The 20,510-nt window shown below is 41.1% G+C and overlaps 1 protein-coding gene across 1 annotated transcript; it reads left to right on the top strand.

The window, feature by feature from the left end:
• Positions 1 to 6,167: 6,167 nt before the first annotated feature.
• Positions 6,168 to 20,080, top strand: ebna1bp2 (EBNA1 binding protein 2). The gene is made up of 9 exons (XM_033028647.1): positions 6,168 to 6,451; positions 8,774 to 8,857; positions 10,779 to 10,951; positions 11,094 to 11,217; positions 12,043 to 12,132; positions 14,168 to 14,243; positions 14,452 to 14,557; positions 15,690 to 15,858; positions 19,163 to 20,080. The coding sequence occupies exons 1-9, from the start codon at positions 6,386 to 6,388 to the stop codon at positions 19,214 to 19,216; spliced, it is 942 nt and encodes a 313-aa protein (XP_032884538.1). The 5' UTR covers positions 6,168 to 6,385; the 3' UTR covers positions 19,217 to 20,080.
• Positions 20,081 to 20,510: the final 430 nt, after the last annotated feature.

Below are 20,510 nucleotides of genomic sequence, written 5' to 3'. Positions count from 1 at the left end.
TCACCAACCACCCCCATTTGAAGTCCACTTTCTTCCACCGTATCTACCCAGTGCTTGGTACTTACTTCCAGCAGCCACTGGTTGTCCTCCAGGATGTACCGAGCCGCAGCCTGATCCATGCCGGTCGCCTGGGCGAATTCGACACAGAGACTCTCACGGCAGCGGCGCAACGCTTCGACGCCTCCGACGGCCCGGGACTCTTGCACTGAGGCTGCTCCATGGCCGGAGCTGCAGTGAGCGACTCGCCAGCCCGGCAAACACTCTCCAGCCCCGCTCCCCTTCCGCATCTGTCCCCGCCGCTGCTTCTGCTTCCAACACCCTCGGCCTATGCAGTTTTGACATTTTCGTTGATCACAGAATTTCTCACAACAGAGCGAGAGAAATTTGTGATCAGCGTGAGAATTTGGTGAAATGCGTGATTCTCACGCTCAATGCATGAGAGTTGGCAGCCCTGCCTCTCTATCCCCCTCTCCCTCTCTCTCTCTCCCCTCTCTCTCCCCTCTCTCTCTCCCCTATCTCTCTCTCCTCCTCTCTCTCTCTCCCCTCTCTCTCACCCTCCCACCTCACTCTCATCCCCCTCTCTCTCCCCTCCCCCTCTCTCTCCCCTCCCCCTCTCTCTCCTCTCCCCTGTCTCACCCCTCTCACTCTCTCCCTTCCTTCTCTCTTCTCTCTCCCCCTCTCTTTCCCCCTCTCTCCCCTCTCTCTCCCCCTCTCTCTCCCTCACTCTCGCCCTCTCTCCCCCTCTCTCTATCTCTCTCTCCCCCTCTCTCTTCTTCTCTCCCCCTCTCTCTCTTCCTCCCCCTCTCTCTCCCCCATCTCTCCCCCCCTCTCTCCCTCTCTCTCTCCCCCTCTCTCTCTCTCCCCCTCTTCTCTCCCCCCTCTCCCCTCCCCTCTCTCTCTCTCTCCCCTCTCTCTCCCCCTCTCTCTCTCCCTCCTCTCTCTCTCTCTCTCTCTCTCTCTCCCCCTTATATATCCCCCCATCTCTCTCTCCTCTCTCTCTCTCTCCCCTCTCCTCCCTCTCTCTCCCCTCTCTCTCTCCCCTCCCTCTCTCCCACCACTCCCTCTCTCTCCCCTCTCTCTCCCCTCTCTCTCTCTCTCCCTTCCCTCTCTCTCTCCCCTCCCTCTCTCCTCTCTCTCCCCTTCTCTCTCTCCCTCTCCCATCTCACTCTCCCCTGGCTCTCTCTCACCTCTCTCTTTCTCCTCTGTCTCTATCTCCTCTTTCTCTTTGCCCCCCCCATCTCTCTCTTCCCCCTCTCTCTTTTACCACCCCTCTCTCTTCCCCCTCTCTCTCCCATTCTCTCCTACCCTCTCCTCCCTCTCCACCCCCTCTCTTCCCTCTTTCTTCCCTCTCACCCCTCTCTCTTCCCTCTCTCTCTTCCCCCCTCTCCCATCTCTTCCCCCGTCTCTCTCCCCTACCTCTCTCCCCCCCCTCCTCCCTCTTCTCCCTCTCCATTCACGCCCCCTCTGTCTCTCCCCTCTCACCCCCCTCTCTCTCCCCCCACTGTCTCCCTGTCTCCTTCCCCTCTCTCTCTCTCCACCTCCCTTTGAGAGTCTGTCCCTTCGGCACAGAGACTCTCGCGGCAGCGGCAGCAGCGCTTCCGAGTGCTCCATGGCCAGAGCTGCAGCGGGCGACTCTCTAGCCCCGCAAACACTCGCAGCCAGACAAACACGTCGCCAGTCCCGGCTCCCCGCATCTGTTCCCGCCGCTGGTTCTGCTCCCATCCCTCTCCCAGCCCCGGCTCGCCAACACCCGCAAACTATGCAGTTTATCCGAGTTTTGACATTTTCGTTGATCACAAAATATCTCACCACTGAGCGTGAGAAATTTCTGATCAGCGTGAGGGCGTGAGAGTTTGCTTGAGGGCGTGAGTCTCACGCTCAAAGCGTGAGAGTTGGCAGCCCTGCATTTATATAATTCTACCTTGATTCTGTAACATGGTGTATGATGTCATTGACTACAATACTGCATGTGTGCATCAATTTTTTAAATCTTGTCTTTATTTTTTTTTAAATCATACTTACCAATAAGACAAATTACAATTATCAATATCACTAATTGATGCTTTTCAAATTATCTAATCAGTACATAGTTATATTACAAATGAACAAATCAAGAAGTCATCAGTTCTCTACCCACAATTTACCTGTTATTATGCAAGTTATGCATTGGTGACAGAAGTGGTGGGGAGTGAGGTAAATGCTGAATGTAAAGTATGCATTTTTTATTTTATGAATAAAAGCTGTCACCAACTCTCAGAATCCTGCCAGACAATTAAATCGGGCAGCTTATAGGGTTACTATTTCTTTTGAACAGTGCTTTAGTTAAATATTTTCTGTATCTTGAGTTACAAAATAACATTACATGAAATCACAACAGATATCCATGCTAATCTGAAATAAGGCAGAAATGCAGATGTGCTGCATATATAATTGCTGATCAGGATATTGGTGGATCTGCCTGAAAAGTTTTTTTATTTTCTTTATCAACCAACAGAAAGTATAATTGCCTTTATTGTTAATTTTAAGGCAAAGTAAGGAAAAGGGCACATCTCTTCACAAACCACAGGATCTGTTTGCCAAAGCTCTCAATTAAATATATAATTACAAAGAAGTGTGCCCCGTTTTAACAAGCATATTCTGTGAAAAGGGCCAGCAACCTTAAAACAAAAACATGTTCTGATCACTGCAAAATCAATATTGATCAAATAATCCAAGGTTAGATTTCAAATCAAATAGAAGTGGTGGCGCCTGGTGGCAGCGGCTACCTGCAATCTGCCTGTCTTTTTTTCTTTCTTTTGTCTTGTTTTTGGTTTTATTTTAGCTGTGTATATGTGGGGGGGGGGGACTTTTTAATCTCTTCCCTGAACAGGGGACGCGACTTTTCCCTTGTCGTGTCTCCGTTTGTCGTTGAGGCCTAACATTGCGGAGCTGGCGGCCTCCAACCTGAGGGCTCCAGCCGTAGAGCCAGCGGACTCACCATCGCTGACTGACTTCGGAGCTGTGGCAGTGCTGCGGTTGCGGCTGCGACCCGACTTCGGAGCTTAGGAGCTTCAGCCGCGGTACCCTGTGGACGGTGGAGTTGGGAGCTAGCAGGTCCCTGATGGGAGAAATATTTTCAGAGCTCCCACTACGGCAACTTCTCCCGCCCGAATTGAGGGTTTGAATCAGCCCGGAGCAGGGCCTTTCATCGCCCGGCGTAGCTTAAACAATCGCGGGACTTACCATCGCCCGCCGGGGGCTTTAACATCGGGAGCCCCGGTCGCCTCGATGTTGCAGTTTGGCTGCCTGACCTGGAGAAGAACAAAGGACAGGGAAGAGATAAGACTTTTGCCTTCCATCACAGTGAGGAGGTGTTTGGAGATTCACTGTAATGGATGTTTATGTGGAATTGTGTTAATTGGGTGTTTTGTTTTGCTGTTATGACTGCAGGAACGAAATTCCGTTCAAATAATGTTTGAACGACAATAAAGGGCAATTGAATTGAATTAAATTGAAATCTGAATTTTGGAAGAAATGCTAAGATATTTGCTAAAACTTATCAAAACAACCACAATTGTTGGATTGGTTTGTTAATATGGTTCTTGCGATTGGTGGACACTATTGAATTTCATTAACACACTAAAACCACAAAGATTGTCCCATCATTCACACTAAGATTGGATAGGACCCATTACTAATCAGAAATCTCTAGGACCAGGTTGGATAAACATGCATTTTACAAATTCCACTCAGTGAAGATTCAATAGCTGCAAAAGTGAAACAGAGGGCAGGATTTATTACTTAACTATGAGTTATAGGAACAGAATTTGAATCAGAATAAAGTGGCCAAGATGGGTTTATTGTCATATGCACAAATGCAGTGATGTACAGGTAGAATAAAAATATTGCTTTAGGCAGTATCACAGGCATATTGACAAGCCAACACACAAAATATAAATTACACATCCATTCAACAAGACAGTGAACAGAAAAAGTATGTGCAAAGACGTTAGTGCAAAACACAATTAGAAATTAACTCCGTGGTGGACCAAGAAGTAGTTCATGGCACTCCTTTGGTGAGATAGGATTCGGGTTGGATTAAGAACCTGGATGTTGTAGAAAAGTAACAGTCCCTGAATGTCATAGAGTGGGACTTTAGTCGTATGTATCTCCTACCCACTGATAGCAGCAAAAAGAGGGCATAGCCTGGCTGGTGAGGATCCTTGATGACAGATGCCACCCTCGAGGCATTGGCTCATATAGATGGTAGGGAGGGCTGTGCCCATGAAGAACCAGACTGTCCACCAATCTCTGCAGCCTTGTGAATTCCTACGCATTGGAATTAATAGATACGCCATGATGCAACCAGTCAGGGTGCTTTCTACAGACCATCTGTATAGATCTGTTGGTGTATTTGATGACTTGCCAAATCTCTTTAAAGCTTGAAGAAAGTAGAGGTGCTGGCATGCCTTCATTTTTAATATACCTATTCGCGGGCCCAATGCAGGTCATTCGAGATGGCAATGTCCAGGAATTTGAAGCTGCTAACTCTCTCTCCACTACAAACCCGCTAACGAAAACCAGCACAGGGTCTCCCAAAAAAAGAGACAAAATGCTGGACCTGAAGAAGGGTCCTGACCCAAAACATCACCTATCCATGTTCTCCAGAGATGTTGCCTGACCTGCTGAGTCAGCACCTTGGGTCTTTCTTTGTAAATCAGCATCTGCAGTTCCTTGTTTCTACATTGTCTCACGATTTCCTCTTTCTAAAATCTTCACAATTACGCTCTATTTTATTTAACTATAATCTCCTACTTTTGCATTGCACTATCATACTTTTTCTCATTTAAACATTCTTGTTATCCACAATTAACACACGAACACCACAAAGATTGTCCCTTTAATCTTTTTGGTTATTAGTGGAAGGACTATATTTTTGACAAGATTTGTATTTGGAAATGAATTTTACAATCACTAAATGTTCAAATATATTTCATTAAATGCCAAGCATTGTTTATCTACTGTCAGACCATTTAATTTCATAACCCATCTTAGCCAATTTACACTCACAAACATTTAACTATCTTTCTGAAGGGTGATCTTTATGATGGATGAGACAGAGAATAACTAACAGGGAAAATGTAATGTGTCACATATTCAAACCTTCGGGAAAGTGGCAAGCCAGAGTTCGAAACCCAAAATGTAGTTGCAAGTAGCAATGAAAATATTTATTTGTATAATGATGATGTTCTGATCCGAAACTAACTGTGCCCGCTGATTCATATCACACTCCATCTCTGACCCGACATTTTAACTGCTTAAAGCAAAACACAAAGTGCTGAAGGAACTCAGGCAGCATCTCTGGAGAGGGAATGGCCCGACGACGTTTCGGGCCATGACACTTCTTCACACCGGGATCGCCACATATGCTGCTTGACCCAGTGAGTTCCTCCAACACTGTGTGTTTTGCTCAAGATACGAGCATCTGCAGTTCCATGTGTCAGGAGTCAAGAGAGTTTTATTGTCATGTGTCCCAGATAGGACAATTAAATTCTTGCTTGCTGCAGCACAACAGAATATGTAAATGTAATACAGAACAGGAGATAAAAGTTCAGTATGCCATAAATAAACAGATAAAGTGCAATAGTAATAATAGACTGTTATTGTTCAGAGCTTGTTTGATGTTGTGTTTAATAGACTGATGGCTGTGGGGAAGAAGCTGTACCTGAACCTGGATGTTCCAGATTTCAAGCTTCTGTACCTTCTTCCCGATGGCAACGGAGAGATGAGTGTGTATGGCCAGGATGGTGTGGGTCTTTGATGATGTTGGCAGCATTTTTGAGGCAGCGACTGCGATAGATCCCATCGATGGTGGGGAGGTCAGAGCCGATGATGGACTGTGCAGTGGTCACAGCCTTCTGCATTTTTTCCCGCTACATTAACGGTTTCTCTTTCCACTGATGTTATGTGACCTGCCGAGGGTTTTTTCTCCAGTATTTCTGTTGTTATTTCAGATTTCCAGAATTTGCAGATATTTATGATTAATTAATTATCAGCACATCTTTTGTTGCCTTTTTCCTCACATTCCTCTCCGTTCGTCTGTCTTGCCCAGATGCTGAGCCGTCGCCCTGACAACAGCTCGGCCCTGTACGCAGCGATGTAGTGTCCGACCTGCAACGAACCGACGCTTTAGGGCTGCGAAAGAAACCATCACCCTATCCGGACTGAAGCGAAAAGAGATGGAACAAATATAACAAGATTATTGCATTACGTTGCACCCCGGAAGCGGTGCTATATAAATTGCAGTTTGCAGCGACCGCTTTTCGGAATTAGAAGGTGCGTGTTGCTGGGGGACAGCAGCTGGTGAGAACCGGGGAACTGCTTCCGTTTTGGCCACGGCGGTGGCATGGCCGGCGACAGCATGGCCGAGTCCACGTCCGACTCCGAGCGATCGGATCTGTCCGATTCAGAGGTGAGAGGGCCTTTAATGCTCGGATTCTCGCTTTGTAATCTCGGGGGTCGGAGACCCGATGGGTTGGGAGCTGGGGACACGGGCCTGGTTGGAGAAGGCCGGGCTCATGGCGGTGCAATGGAGTCCGGCGCCTGGTAACTGCTCGCCGTTTAGAGGTGAACTACTTGTCTTTAAAGCGGAACGGAGTGTTTTAATTAACGGTTGAATGAGATCATCAAATCTCGCATTTCTAGATAATTATCGAAACAGTAAGGAAAGTTTAGATACGCGCTGAATTGGAAGGATATGGTTTACGTGCAGGCAGAGGAGATCAGTTGAATTGGCACAGACATTGTGGGCCGAAGGTCCTGTCCCCGTGCTACAATGTTCAATGAAAGCGATGTAAACAATTGTGAGTGTAAAATTGTTTGTCGTTATATAGTTAGAAACAAAGAAAACACCACAGCGTTATCATCGACCAATCGGATTAATTACTTGTTTCTATTTATAAAATCTCTATAAAATCTGCGTTTTCTGGCATTGTTGTAATCGTCGAGAAGAAACGACCACATTATCTTCTGGGCATCCCAGTCAGGAAGAATGATAGATGCTGAACCATGCCAATTGGCCAGGGCACCTCCATGGAGCTTGGGGCTGATATATTCACTGGATGGCAGGCAACTGACTACGTAAACCTGCTTCACTCTCCTTCCAGACACGATACGATAAACCCATTGGATGCTATTGTGCAAAGTGAGCCAAAATGCATGATTTCTGGATATACAGTGTTATACTATGATAAATTGAATCTACATACAGATTAGTTTGTCTGAAGCTGAAGAGGTACTACATTGTGTCTGACTCAATGTTTGTGCTATTGTACTCCATAAACCAGCGTATGCTATCTCTGGTAATATACAAAGTATCCATTTTGAGGATGGAAATGGTTTGATTTTGATTCCATGAGTATTACGAACTGACCATGAGTCTATTATATGGTAAAACTGAACTGAACAGTACATTTGTGTGTTTGCATGTTGCAAAGTGAGTTTGGAGACCACTTTGTTGTATTGATGATTCTGCAGTTAAGTAATGTACAGCTGCTTATAGATCACACCAAAAATGGGAGGGAAGAATGTTACTGATGAAAGTGGAAGTTATAATTACATAAACAAAGTGTATTGGTAATCATTGTAAAAAAAATCTAGGATTTAAACCTCTGGGTAAAGTTTAATTGTACAATTTTACCTTCTGGATTATATTGCTATTTTTTAAAAGAAGAAAAATAATTGAGCACTATTCAACAATCGTAAACATCCCAAGAATATCATTTGATGGTACAAAAAATATATCTCAATAACCTCAAATAATATTATGATATGTAATGTGGCATTGTGGAATGTCATCATCTTTACTGAATTGTCCACATGGTATTCTAAGGGATAAGGTACACAAAAATGCTGGAGAAACTCAGCGGGTGCAGCAGCATCTATGGAGCGAAGGAAATAGGCGACGTTTTCGGCCCGAAACGTCGCCTATTTCCTTCGCTCCATAGATGCTGCTGCACCCGCTGAGTTTCTCCAGCATTTTTGTGTACCTTCGATCTTCCAGCATCTGCAGTTCCTTCTTGAACATTCTAAGGGATAAATTCATTTTGGGTGGGGATGCGGAGAAATACTTCCAAATTATGGAAATGGTTTTGTATTTTGTGATAGTCAATGAAAATTAACTTTCATCACAGAGATTCTTGTCTAAAAATTAATTTGCTTTGGCTCCAACAAAAAAAAAACACTAAGTGGGTCAAGCAGCATCTGTGGAATGAGAAATTGTTCAAATTTAAGGTCAGCGACCCTTCATCTCTGCAGTAAATTTCAAAACATGAGGCTTAATTTTCAGGGGGATTGTCATATCTCATTGATACAATATGGAATGAATTATTCAATTTTGCATGGGAAGGTATCGTAAGACTGAAACGAGCTCAATGTTTGGTGTTAATATCTGACATCAAAGAATGAAACAATTTTTCAAAGAACAAAATAAATTTGCTAGCCCTTGAAATATATTTTTAGACAAAATTCAGAAGAACGCTGAGCCAATATAACATTACCTAATGTTCAAACAGTTAAAATGCCTTTTTTCGTAACCTATAGGGCAAGTGAATCAGTGTTTACTCAATTAGATAAGATGTTCAATAATGGAGACGACAAATTAAAAAACTTTAAATTCTGTATTTCAGTCAGAACCTTTTTGTTTTACTTTTACCTATACTTGTTGGGGGTTTAGTGTTTGGACAAAAACATTTGTTTCTCTACTTAGTTGCATTAAATGTTCATTTTTCGGCAGCTTCAAGAGGCATATTCCAAAGGTTTGCTCAAACCTGGTTTGAATGTTGTGGAGGAGGCAGGGAAACAAGGTGTCAACAATGTGGTGAGTTTTAGCCATAGATTTTCTTAATGTAGTCTATAGAATTGATTGCCTTTTGCCCCAAGGTAACTGAAGATACTGCTATGACACAGTAAAGTAAGCACATTAATGGTCCCAATTGTTGTTTTTGTTTTTGCTTTATTTCTTTTTCTGTATCTGCATGTTAGCAAGACCACCAAGTCTATTCATCATCACGTATCAAGGTGGACTAAGCAGTTTCTTTCTGTAACTGCTCAGTCCTCCTGAAGAAGATGCTTCTACAGCATATTTTGGATCTCCCACATAAGATAGCTCTTATGTGTGACATAAGAATTCCCACAAATCTTGGGTAGGCGAAAATGCTGGAGAAACTCAGCTGGTGAGGCAGCATCTATGGAGCGAAGGAATTCCTTCGCTCCATAGATGCTGTCTCACCCTCTGAATTTCTCCAGCATTTTTGTCTACCTTTGATTTTTCCAGCATCTGCAGTTCTTTCTTAAACCCACAACTCTTGCCTCATTCTTGCAGATAAAGGGATTCAGATCCTACATAGTGATGAAATGGTAATGTATTCTCCATTCATGATATGCAACTTTGAGGGGTTCCTGTGCACTTGAACATTTTTGTCACTTGAAGGTAGAGATCACACATTCGGACAATGCTGTAGCTCAGCTGCTTCTTGATGCCACATGGTGCAAATTGAATTGGCTGAAGAGCGGCTTCTGTAATGGAGCTTTATGAAGGAAGCAAGAATGATTATCCATTTGGCACGGGGGGAATGAGGTTGGGAATGCTTCAGCATTTGCACGTTGAGCCCTGTCATTGTCAAGAATGGGGATGTTCATGGAGCTGCTTCCTTTCCATTGGCTGTTTAATTGTCCACCTGCACCAGTGCTTCCACACTTCAAAAAAAAATTAAAAATCCTGAAATAGAATTACAAATTACCTGGAATTTGATGGTATTTCCCGGCCCGGTAAGCCTTCCCCAACTGTGCATGTGTGACTGCCGCCCCAACTGTGCACGTGCGGATACCGGGCCCACTGCGCAAGCACAGGGAGATGGCATCCCTACCATGTCACTGGCACCATTTTCAATTGTGACAAGGCTGACTGGCCTCCCCCAACGCGGATGGTTGTAAATATACAGGTACATACTTTTTTCATCAAATCATCCCGCAGGCCTGGTTGGATCCCTTCGCGTCTCCCCGCGTGTGCACAGTTGGGGCGGCAGTCGTACATGCACAGTTGGGGAAGGCCTACCGGGCTGGGAAATTTCCCGAAATTATTCAATTTCCCTAAAATTACCCGGTCAACCAGAATTTCCCGAATTTTGGGTAATTTCCTTCAAAGTGGAAATTTCTGTTATTGTGGATGATATACACGCCCAGTTTCGAGCTGACAGATTTGCTCTTGAGTCAAGACACTTTTGATGGCATTGCGTCCCCTGCCTACTCCATGTTGCCCATGTTCCATAATACCATCTCATCTGGTAGGTCTGTTCTACCAGTGAAATAGGACATATCCCGGGCTTGCAATGGAGGGGTCTGGGTCACCATTATAAGGTATGATTCCATAAGATCATTCTGAAAAATTCCGTAAGATGGAGTTTGCTTCACTGATCTGTTTTGCTGCTCTAGGAACAAATTTGCTTTGACTGACTTTGGTGGATATGTCAATGCTGGAAGGTCCAGCTTTGACATTTCTGTTTCAAAATGATGGTCTTTATAGAAATGAGTGCATGAGTTAGGCCAAAAGGCCCGTTTCTGTCCAGTATGTCTAGTCCTGTTTGCCTGCATTTGACCCATTATCCTCTAAATATTTTCTATCCATGTACCGCCAACAGTCTTTTAATATTACTTTTGTGCAAGTGCTTATGTCCCCATGTCATTGTTATTTTGATGGTGATTGCACATTGACACTCCCTTGCACATTTGTGAATCTTCAGGTGGGTTTGAAACAGTGCTTGGAAGACTTCAAGAAAGACCTGAAGTGGGTGGAGAGGCTTGATATGACAAATGGCCCAGCCGCTGACATCATTGCAAAGGCTGAAGGGAAATGTGTGGGAGAGGACAATTCAAACATTGATCCAGAAGATGACTTTCAGCGTGAGATGTACTTGTGAGTATAGGATTTGGCAATTAAGTTCTGTCTGGTAGTCGTATAATCACTTTTAAGAACAGCTATGGTTACTCAAAAAGTTGAAATATTCCTCGTCGTGAAGTTGCAAAGTCATTATTTTTACATTTTGCTTCTTGTTTAGTTATCGACAGGCACAGGCCACTGCATTGGATGCATTACCTCGGCTACAGCAGCTGAAAATCGCAACAAAAAGACCAGATGACTATTTTGCAGAGATGGCCAAGTCAGATCAGCATATGCAGAAGGCAAGTAGCTAACATTAGGTCTTCATATGTTGGAGGGATTTTGCTTTTACGGAGTTAAAGGGTTTGATACCAAAAACTATTTAACAATTTTGTAAAAAGCACAATGTTAATAATCTATGCAATGCTTCCTGACATTTTAATATAGTAACCTGATTTCAGGTTAAGAAATAAAGTGTCAAGTGCCTGTGTCAAGCTTGCACAGGTGATTTGTATTTATTTACTAAGTAATTGAAGACCCTGATTGTGATGGTGAAGCAAAGAAGCTTCAATAGAATGAGTGAGCAAAGACCTGCTGGATGCTTGGAAAATGTAAAATTTTGCACAGGTAGTAAAAACAGAAAGGTGAGATAAATTGAGAAATGTTGATCAGTCACAGAAACCAGGTGACGCGGTGAGTGGTATAACGGCCTTTACTGTAAGAGAGTTTGAATACAGGAGCATTATAGTGCCTTGGTGAGACCACACTTAAGAGTATTGTGGGCATTTTTGCTCATCTTATCTAAGAAAGATATGTGTGAAAGTGAATGATTTTAAACTGAGTATTCAATGCAGAACTGCATTACTAGAGATGTTAGTCCCCTGCCTAAAGTTCTACAGTATTCCAGCCATCTGTACAGTGGTTTCAGGAAATATTAAAGGTTCCTTGTAATTACTTGAAGGGTGTGTGATGTTCACCCATTGTCTTTTTCTTCAGCATCCCTCCATAAAACAATATCAGAAAGCTTCAGAATATTTATCACATATCAATGAGTAAAGCTTAAGGTAGTTCACAGTGGAAAGTCCTCTGGTCCAATTCTTAGTTTTTCTCTCTCCACTGTTTTTCAGATTCGAGTAAAAATGATATCAAAACAGACGTCCATTGAAAAGTCTGAAAAGGCTAAGCAGCTCAGAGCATTACGGAAATATGGAAAGAAGGTATTTATTTTTCTATGTGTATGAACATACAAGATTCAATATTCTCTATGATTTATTTTCATTAAGAATAATTCAAATGATGGTCTTGTTTATTTAAAAAATATATAGGGTGGTTTTGTCCATTGTTAAAATTAAGCTACAGTTACTGGATATATTCAGATATTGCAGGAGTATGTAATGATATACAATTTTAACCCATTAGGATTTTTTTTTAATCTAGTGAAAATAATAGGGCAAGAATGATCAATGTTAACAACTTTATTTTACTTAATTATAGAGGCTTGATGAGTATTCTATCAGTGTTTTATTTAGGATGTTGAAAGGCATTGATATAAATGGTTTTAGACTTGCAAAAGTCCAGGACTGAAAGATGTAACCGTAAAATCATTGCCAGGCCAAGCAGTGGAGTCGGGAGGCAGATAGATCTTCAGATAGTGGCAAAGCCTAGAATTCTCGCCCACAAAAGTAATTAAATGTGAGCTTAATTTTTAGATTACCAACTTGTTAGTTTTTGATTGTGTAAATAAATGTCGAACCATAGCTGGAGAATAAATATGCAGATCAACTAGGAATGTAGGAGTGGTGCCAATGGCATTTAAGAATGGTAATATTTTAATCATCATAATCATACTTTATTAGCCAAGTACGCTTTACAACATACGAGGAATTTCATTTCCCATGCAGTCATACCAATAAAAAGCAACAGAACACACAAAATACATTTAAACATAAACATCCACAACAGTGACTACTCCACATTCCTCACTGTGATGGAAGGCGAAAAAAGGTTAAATCTCTTCCCTTCTCCGGCAAGGTAAGAGATTGAAAAAAGTTTCCCCCGACCCCACCCCCCCACCCCCCACACAAAACAAACCAGAGAACATCAACACATACTTTTAAAACACACTAAAAATAACCCAAAAAAATGAAATAAACAGACAGTTGGCGAGGCTGTCATTGAGCGGCACCCCCTGGTGGCGTTAGGAACATTAGGAAAATGTTTTAACTGAATCTTTAGTTTGGAGTGTTCATGTGTTGCACTTTGACTCGTATAGCACAGAAACAGGCCCTTCTGCCGAACTCATCCATGCCAACCTGGTGCCCATCTATGCAAATCTCATTTTCCAACATTTGGCCCATATCCCTCAACCTTTCCACTTGCCTGTTTAACCTACTGGGGGAAAAAACGCTTTTTTCCCCAGAGAATAGAATGATCGGCAGCCACCAACAAAATGTTCCCGAGAAATTTACAATTACTTTACGAAGAGGCAAATCATTTTGACAGATGTTACACCCCTATAATAACTAGCATTTAGTTGTTGGATATTTAAAGAGTAGGTAAAAGGGCTGTTCCAGACTTGCGTAATAATGTGCAATGTGACAATCTCACAACATATAAATAGTTATGCTACGTAATTTGTTGAACCAGAGCATTTATTATAGTTCTCTATATGAAAGTCTGGTCTCTCTTTTACCTTTGTTCTTAAAATCCATCGAGTGTATTCTATAATGTATCTGTGTTCTAAAAAAGTCAAGTGGATTTATTCTTGTCATAATTATGTGCGAGCTAATGAACAAAGCATTCCAAGCAGGGATTGATTGAGCTCTGACTTGAATTAATCCTTTTAATGTTTCTGTATATGGAAACACATGATCAAGGATCCACGAGAACAATTTTATGTGGTGTTCTCATGATTAACCACACCCCCCCCCCCACCCAAATATTATCACTAAATACATTCCTGATTAGATATATTTGTGTTTTGGATGTATGTACATACTGCTCTTTTTTTAATGACACCGGTAGTATCTTTTGATGCCATGAAGGCCATCAGCCTTCAAGTACTTTTGGTTCCAGTGCCATTTCTTAATTGGTGACCGTAAGCAGCGAGTGTTGGCTCTCTATTCATATACACAAATAGTGGAACTGAACATGACCTTCAAAATATCCATTTATATATACTTCACTAGTGCAGACACTGAACAGCAAAGGTGATTTGCAACTTATCAATAAATTCTATTCTTTATTCGTTAGGTTCAAGTAGAAGTTATACAGAAGCGACAGAAAGAAAAGAAAGCCATGATGACTGCAGTGAAAAAGTACCAAAAAGGTTTGGAGGTTTATACACATACATGACAGAACATCTAAAGATTTTATTCTTTGTAATTTTAACTTTTTATCAAATTCTTGGATCCTGGTGAAAACAAACAAGTTATACATAAAGGCGTTTAATTTTCCAATTTATTCACTAGTGCAAAAATACAAGTGAAAGTGATTTTTTAATTTTTTTTAATTCTCTCTAATTCTTTGATTTTCAGGACTTTCTGATAAACTTGATTTCCTTGAAGGTGATAAGGCTTCTTTACAGGGAAAGAAAGAAGGCGGTGGAGGAGCAGCAGTAGGATCTGCACAGCAGAAAAATAAGTAAGATAATGATGAGAAAAGGACATTCTCAATCTATTATTATGTTTCTTGGTTACCACCAGTACAATCTGAAAATCAAGTGGATAATTGTTTATTATTCATAAAATGTTGTTAAACACAATTTTAAAATAAATTATTTCTCAAAAGCCAGTGAAAGAAGTAATCGAAATCAGTGTATGAAGTAAAAACAAAATTTTGGAATTAGTTGGTCAGCATTAGAAAAAAAGTGGGGAGTGGGTAGTTATTAACATTTTAAACTGGGAGACGATGACAGTATAAATTCTGCGCAAATATGAGACAAAGAAAGTGCAATAGAGTGGAGTCTGGGGGGAAATATAAAATGTGGAAAACCATAAAGATGATGTAGGATTACTAAAGAAATGAGCAAGAAGGTTAGTTAGGATATATAAATGATGACAGTTGAACAGCTGCTGTATAAAGAAATGAAAACAGAAGTTATTCGCTAAAAGTGTTCAATATGGAGTTGAAACTGGAAGGCTGAATGAATGAAGGGGCTGTTTCTTGAGGACTTTAACACATGGCACCTATAATAGAACAACATAGGAGGCTCCAATCATTGAGGGTGTGAGCTGGATGTTTAAAATGTCAGGCAATTCGAAGCTCTGAATCATTCTTGTGGACTGTACAGGGCTGCATGCAAAGCAATGGAATGCAATGTCAACATTGAAAATAAAATGGTTTCACTTAGCAATTAGACTGTGAGGACAACTGTTGCATCACAGTCAAGGACAGATCACGAATGTCTATAAGATTTGACTTTTTCTTTTTGTGTACAGTGTTTGACGTGGTACGTTTGGATATAAAGGGCTGTGCTTCATTTTATTATCTACTTCAAGATAATTTTGATTTAATGAGGGAGGGTGTGCCTAAACCATTTTGTCTGCACATCCAGCATTAGTCTTGAAGATTGAATCTTGTTGAAACCAAACAACATTCCATGATCTGGGTTGTTGTGTAAGAAGATTATATTTTATACATCTTTGTAAATTAGTCCTGATTGATCATGGTTTAAAAAAAAAAAAAAAAATGTAAGTAGGTCATTAATGGGTAAAACTGTAGGACTAGCAAAATTGGTTATTGAGAGCCATTTTTTTTTCTTCTTTTAATCTAGAATAAATGCAAAAAGGAAATTTAAAAATGAAAAGTTTGGTTTTGGAGGAAGGAAAAAAGGCTTAAAGAGGAACACCAAAGAGAGTTACGATGACGTCTCCAGCTTCAAAGCTAAAATCGCACATGCAAAAAACAATCATTTTGGAAGAGGAGGAAAGAAAAATGCAAACGTGAGTTTTTAACTTCCATTCTTTCAGGAAGAGTCAACCATTAATGAAACAATATTATTTTAGAAGCCAGAAGATACCCAGAAATACATTAATGTTCTACTTAAATGTCTACCTGCCTCTGCAAATGAGGTTTAAATTAATTTGTCTCCAACTAACTGGTAGGATTTAGAATAGTAAGTTTACTGGGGAATTGTAGATGTGAAAAAGCCAGAGTAATGACAATGGTAGATTTAATGTAATCTAAGATTATCAAGGATGATGTAAGGCAATAAAAGAAGTGGGAGATTTTGCGGTGTGCTTAGAAGAATCTACTCTGACTCGATGAGGATTGATGCAGATCAAGTTGGAAAACATTTGGGAAACGGTAAGACTTAAAGTAGCCATGGAAAAGGATATAGACCATTAAGATAAATCATCAATTTAAGAAGACCGTTTACTGGAATAAGATCTGCTCGGGCAAATTGAAATTGAAAATTGATAAGTAGAATTGTAAATGAACAAAAATAGGCCATTTGAAGAAGGTTGTACAGATATTTTCTAGGTACCTTCCTGTGAGGGGCAAAGCTAGGGTAGTTTGATGTCTCTGTTTCCAGAGCAATTGGAAAGGGAGGTGGAATATAATCAGCACAAAAAGACTGGGGTGGGAGATTGCAACCTTCACGTGTCCGCCCTGTTTCGATTAATGCAATCAACCTGGCGTGCACAATCATATTAGATCAAAGAACAAGTTGTCCTACAACTTTAGGCTGTGCACGCCATACGCAAGAAGAAAGACAAAAAGACTGTGTGGCAGGTTTATAACACAGACGAGAATCAGCTGAATATAATGCTCAGGAAGAAATTTTAAAAATTAAGAGGTACATGTAAATAATAAATGGGTGGGTGGTAGGGAAAGAGGTGCTTCCAATCAGAGAGCAAGGGAATCAACTCTTGGAAATAGGGCATGGCCAGGAATCAACTCTTGGAAAGAGGGCATGGCCAAGATACTAAATACTTTACAGTAGTCATTGCCAAGGAAGCCAATGCTACAAGTCTTGGCCAAAGTGATGGATCAATTAAAAATGTTTTCAAAATTGTTAGTTATTAAAAGGTTAGCAGTGCCTGTTGGATAAATCAGTCCAGATGGGATCTACTTGAGTTATTCAGTAAAGACAGCATGGAAATTGCAGAGGCATTGCCCAAATCTTCCAAAGATGTAAGGGGAGATCATGGAGACAAGAAAATGCAATGGTTTTTATTTTGTTGCACAAGGGTGTGTAGAACAAACCCAGCACAAACCAATTTCTGCAGTTTAACTTCTGATGTAAAAACATTTCAGAAACAATAAGTTTAGAATTAGCAGTCTCTTGGGCAAGTAAGTACTGATTGATCTGTAAAATCCAGCAAGGTGTGTTTAATTAATTTGTTAGGTTTTTTTTGGTGTGAAATGCAGTTAAAATGGTAGGTTTTGAAAAAGGTGATAAAAGTGACATATAATAGGCATGCCATCAACATTGAAGCTTGTGGAATTGTGTAGTGGTAGTATGGAAAGTTGGCTAGGTAAGAGCCACCATTTTCTTAGTTGTACTGTACAGAAACAGACGCTTTGGCTCATTGTGCCCACGCTTGCATTAATCCCACATTTTACTGTCCACGTCTTCTCCCGCCCCCAGATTATTCTATTCACTTTTGCACTGGCAATTTACAGTGGCCATTTAACCTACCAATTTGGGGTGGAGAATGAAACTAGAATACCTGAAGGAAACCTATGTGGTCACAAGGATAATGAACAAACTCCACATTGACAACACCGAGGGTCATGATGTAATCTGGATTGCTGGAGCTCTGAGACAGTGGCTCCACTAACTGTGTGCGCAGGATACAACTTCCAGATTTGCAAACAATTTAAAAGTTGGTAACTCGGTGAACTTTTCACCCTCGTTAGACCTCATTTGGACTACGCAGTTGCAGCATGGGACCCATACACAAATAAAAACATTTCTTCCATCGAAAGTGTCCAAAGACAGGCAGCTCGATTTGTTACTAACACCTATGAGAGAGAAGCGAGTGTCGCCAAACTTCTGAATTCTTGGGGGGGAACCCTCTGAATTCTCTGGGGTGGAACCCTCTCCAAGACAGACGTGAAGCTCACCGTTTGACCTGTTTTTACAAAATGTTAAATGGTCAGCTCGACATAGATTACAAGACCTACACCAAACCCAAACCAATTAGGAGCAGACGAGGGCATTCGATCCAATTTGTGTTCCCAGCTACAAAGACAGATGTGTACAGCAATTCGTTCTTCCCCCACACAATTAAAGCATGGAATGATCTCCACCCTACTATAGTTACCCAACCAGATGCAACTAAATTTAAAGTAGCTCTTTCTTCCCAATAACCCTTTCTGGCTTAAGTCCTCCCTCCACCACCTCCAGTTTAAATTCCATTTGGAATATTTTGGAGGACCAAGAACCAAGAGGATACTAATTGACTTTCGGACAATATAGGCAAACTGGTAGAATGGGTTGTTATGTTAAATTTCATCTGCCATAACAAATATGAAGTATCTGCAGGGAGAAAGAAGTAAGATTATAACAATTTAGGGCATGATTTGGGATCATTCGTACATAAATCATTGAAAGTTGTAGAGCGGGGTGAGAATGCATACAAGATCCTGGACTTATTTGGGGATTATTGAGGCATTGTGTACAAGAGTTAAACATTCATGATGAACCGTAATACTGGTTTGGTTACATCTACAGTATTGTCCAATTCTGGGCATTGCACTTCGTGAAGGATGTGAAGGCCTAAGAGCATGCAGAAGAGATGTACTACAATAATGAGGGAACTTAATTACACAAACAAATTGGAAAAAGCTGGGTTTTTATGTTGGTAACAGTGAATGTAGAGGGAAGATCTTAAGGCGGTGTTTAATGTGATGGTCAGGGGAGATAATATATTGATAAACAGAAGGTGAATGACAAAACAGTCAAAGGTGACATGAGGAATTTATGCAGCAATTGTTTGGAATCTGAAATGCACTAGGTGAATTTAATTTCCAATCAAAACCAATTTCTAGCTGATTTTATTTTAAGACGGTCACGTGTTTGGATCACCATAGAACTAAACTGAAGCTCTAGTTATTAGCCTTTAATGAAGGGACAGAAAAATTAGATGCTAAAAATAATAATCTATGAAGATGTACATCATCACTCCATAGCTGCTGTTTATTTCAGATGCCTTACCTTTTTTCACTCATGGGAGAAAGAGAAGAATGCATAAAACTTACTCGCCTAAAATAGAATTTCTGCATTTTATTTTGCAGAAGCGGCCAGGCAAAAGGAATCGACAGAAGATGAAAAACCGATCACAAAAATAAACTGAAAGTGGTTTTATTTTCCAGTCTAGTTTTCCCGCAATGTGGGATTTAATGAACTTGGCTTTGCTCTTTTGTATATTTACATTGTTTACCTGAGGATGATGATACCAATAGAAGTGAATTCTGCTATTGAATAGTAAGTCTTTGGGTTTGGCTGGACCCATGGTCTGGAAACATCATTAACTGCAAGTCAAAAATAATTTTATAATAAACAGTCATTGTGCATTTGAATTATTTTGCAGTTCTATTACTTTTTAGAGGGACTTGTGTGATGCCGTGATTAATCAGCTTGCTAGTGTTTATCTCCACAAAATCGTCCAAACCTAACTGGTAATCTCATGGGGATAGACAATAGGTGCAGGAGTAGGCCATTCGGCCCTTCGAGCCAGCACCGCCATTCAATGTGATCATGGCTGATCATCCCCAATCAGTACTCAGTTCCTGCCTTTTCCCCATATCCCCTGACTCTGCTATTTTTAAGAGCCCTATCCAGCTCTCTTGAAAGCATCCAGAGAACCTGCCTCCACTGAGGCAGAGAATTCCACACACTCACAACTCTCTGTGAGAAAAAGTGTTTCCTCGTCTCCGTTCTAAATGGCTTGCCCCTTATTCTTAAATAATGTCATGTACCGGGTGATTGATCTGAATGGAGATGATAGTTGGTTATGCTGACTAATTAAACATTGATGGCTTTAAAGCATATAATGTCTTGTCTGCCAACCATGGGGGTTCGAATGTTGAGTTTGCATTTTTGACATGATGCATTTCCACCAAAGATATTTTCCCCCAAATTTATCATAAAATGTGCAAATAAATAATGCAGTATGTACTTGTAACTCAATACTGTGTAAAATATTTACATAATTTTACATCTTATTGGAATCATTTTTTCTTTAAATGTGGCACGTGAACAAATAGTTGGTGCTTCTGGCACTGATTCTGTCCCATCGCCGTCCAATTGCAAGAGGCCTTAAACTGTGGCCTTTCTCCATCAAGTCTTTGTGGCGGCTGCACCCAGCTTTGGTATATTACGCAGCACATAGACTGGGACTTTGCAATGTACTAATTTGCAGCATTCACCAACTTCCCAAGGGCCTTTTTATGAGGGACCGGAGATATGACGCGGTGCAATTGAATGGAATGTTCTTTGATACTGTTTCCAGAATCGTACTTCAGAATAGTAGGCATAGAACATCAACAGCTAATTGGCGCTTGTATACCCATAATCTTTGCATCGTTTGAATGAGTCATAGAGGATACAATGTTGAAACGGGCCCTTCGGCCCAACTTGCCC

Source organism: Amblyraja radiata, chromosome 10 (genome assembly GCF_010909765.2).
Source record: "Amblyraja radiata isolate CabotCenter1 chromosome 10, sAmbRad1.1.pri, whole genome shotgun sequence".
Lineage (NCBI taxonomy): Eukaryota > Metazoa > Chordata > Chondrichthyes > Rajiformes > Rajidae > Amblyraja > Amblyraja radiata.
This window is presented reverse-complemented; position numbering and strand designations above follow the sequence as displayed.

Bases quoted from the DNA above. Each gene is read 5' to 3' on its own strand.
- ebna1bp2 (XM_033028647.1), top strand. From the start codon at position 6,386: ATGGCCGGCGACAGCATGGCCGAGTCCACGTCCGACTCCGAGCGATCG. The intron at 6,452-8,773 runs GTGAGAGGGCCT...ATTTTTCGGCAG, and splicing joins CGGATCTGTCCGATTCAGAG to CTTCAAGAGGCATATTCCAA. The intron at 8,858-10,778 runs GTGAGTTTTAGC...GTGAATCTTCAG, and splicing joins AACAAGGTGTCAACAATGTG to GTGGGTTTGAAACAGTGCTT.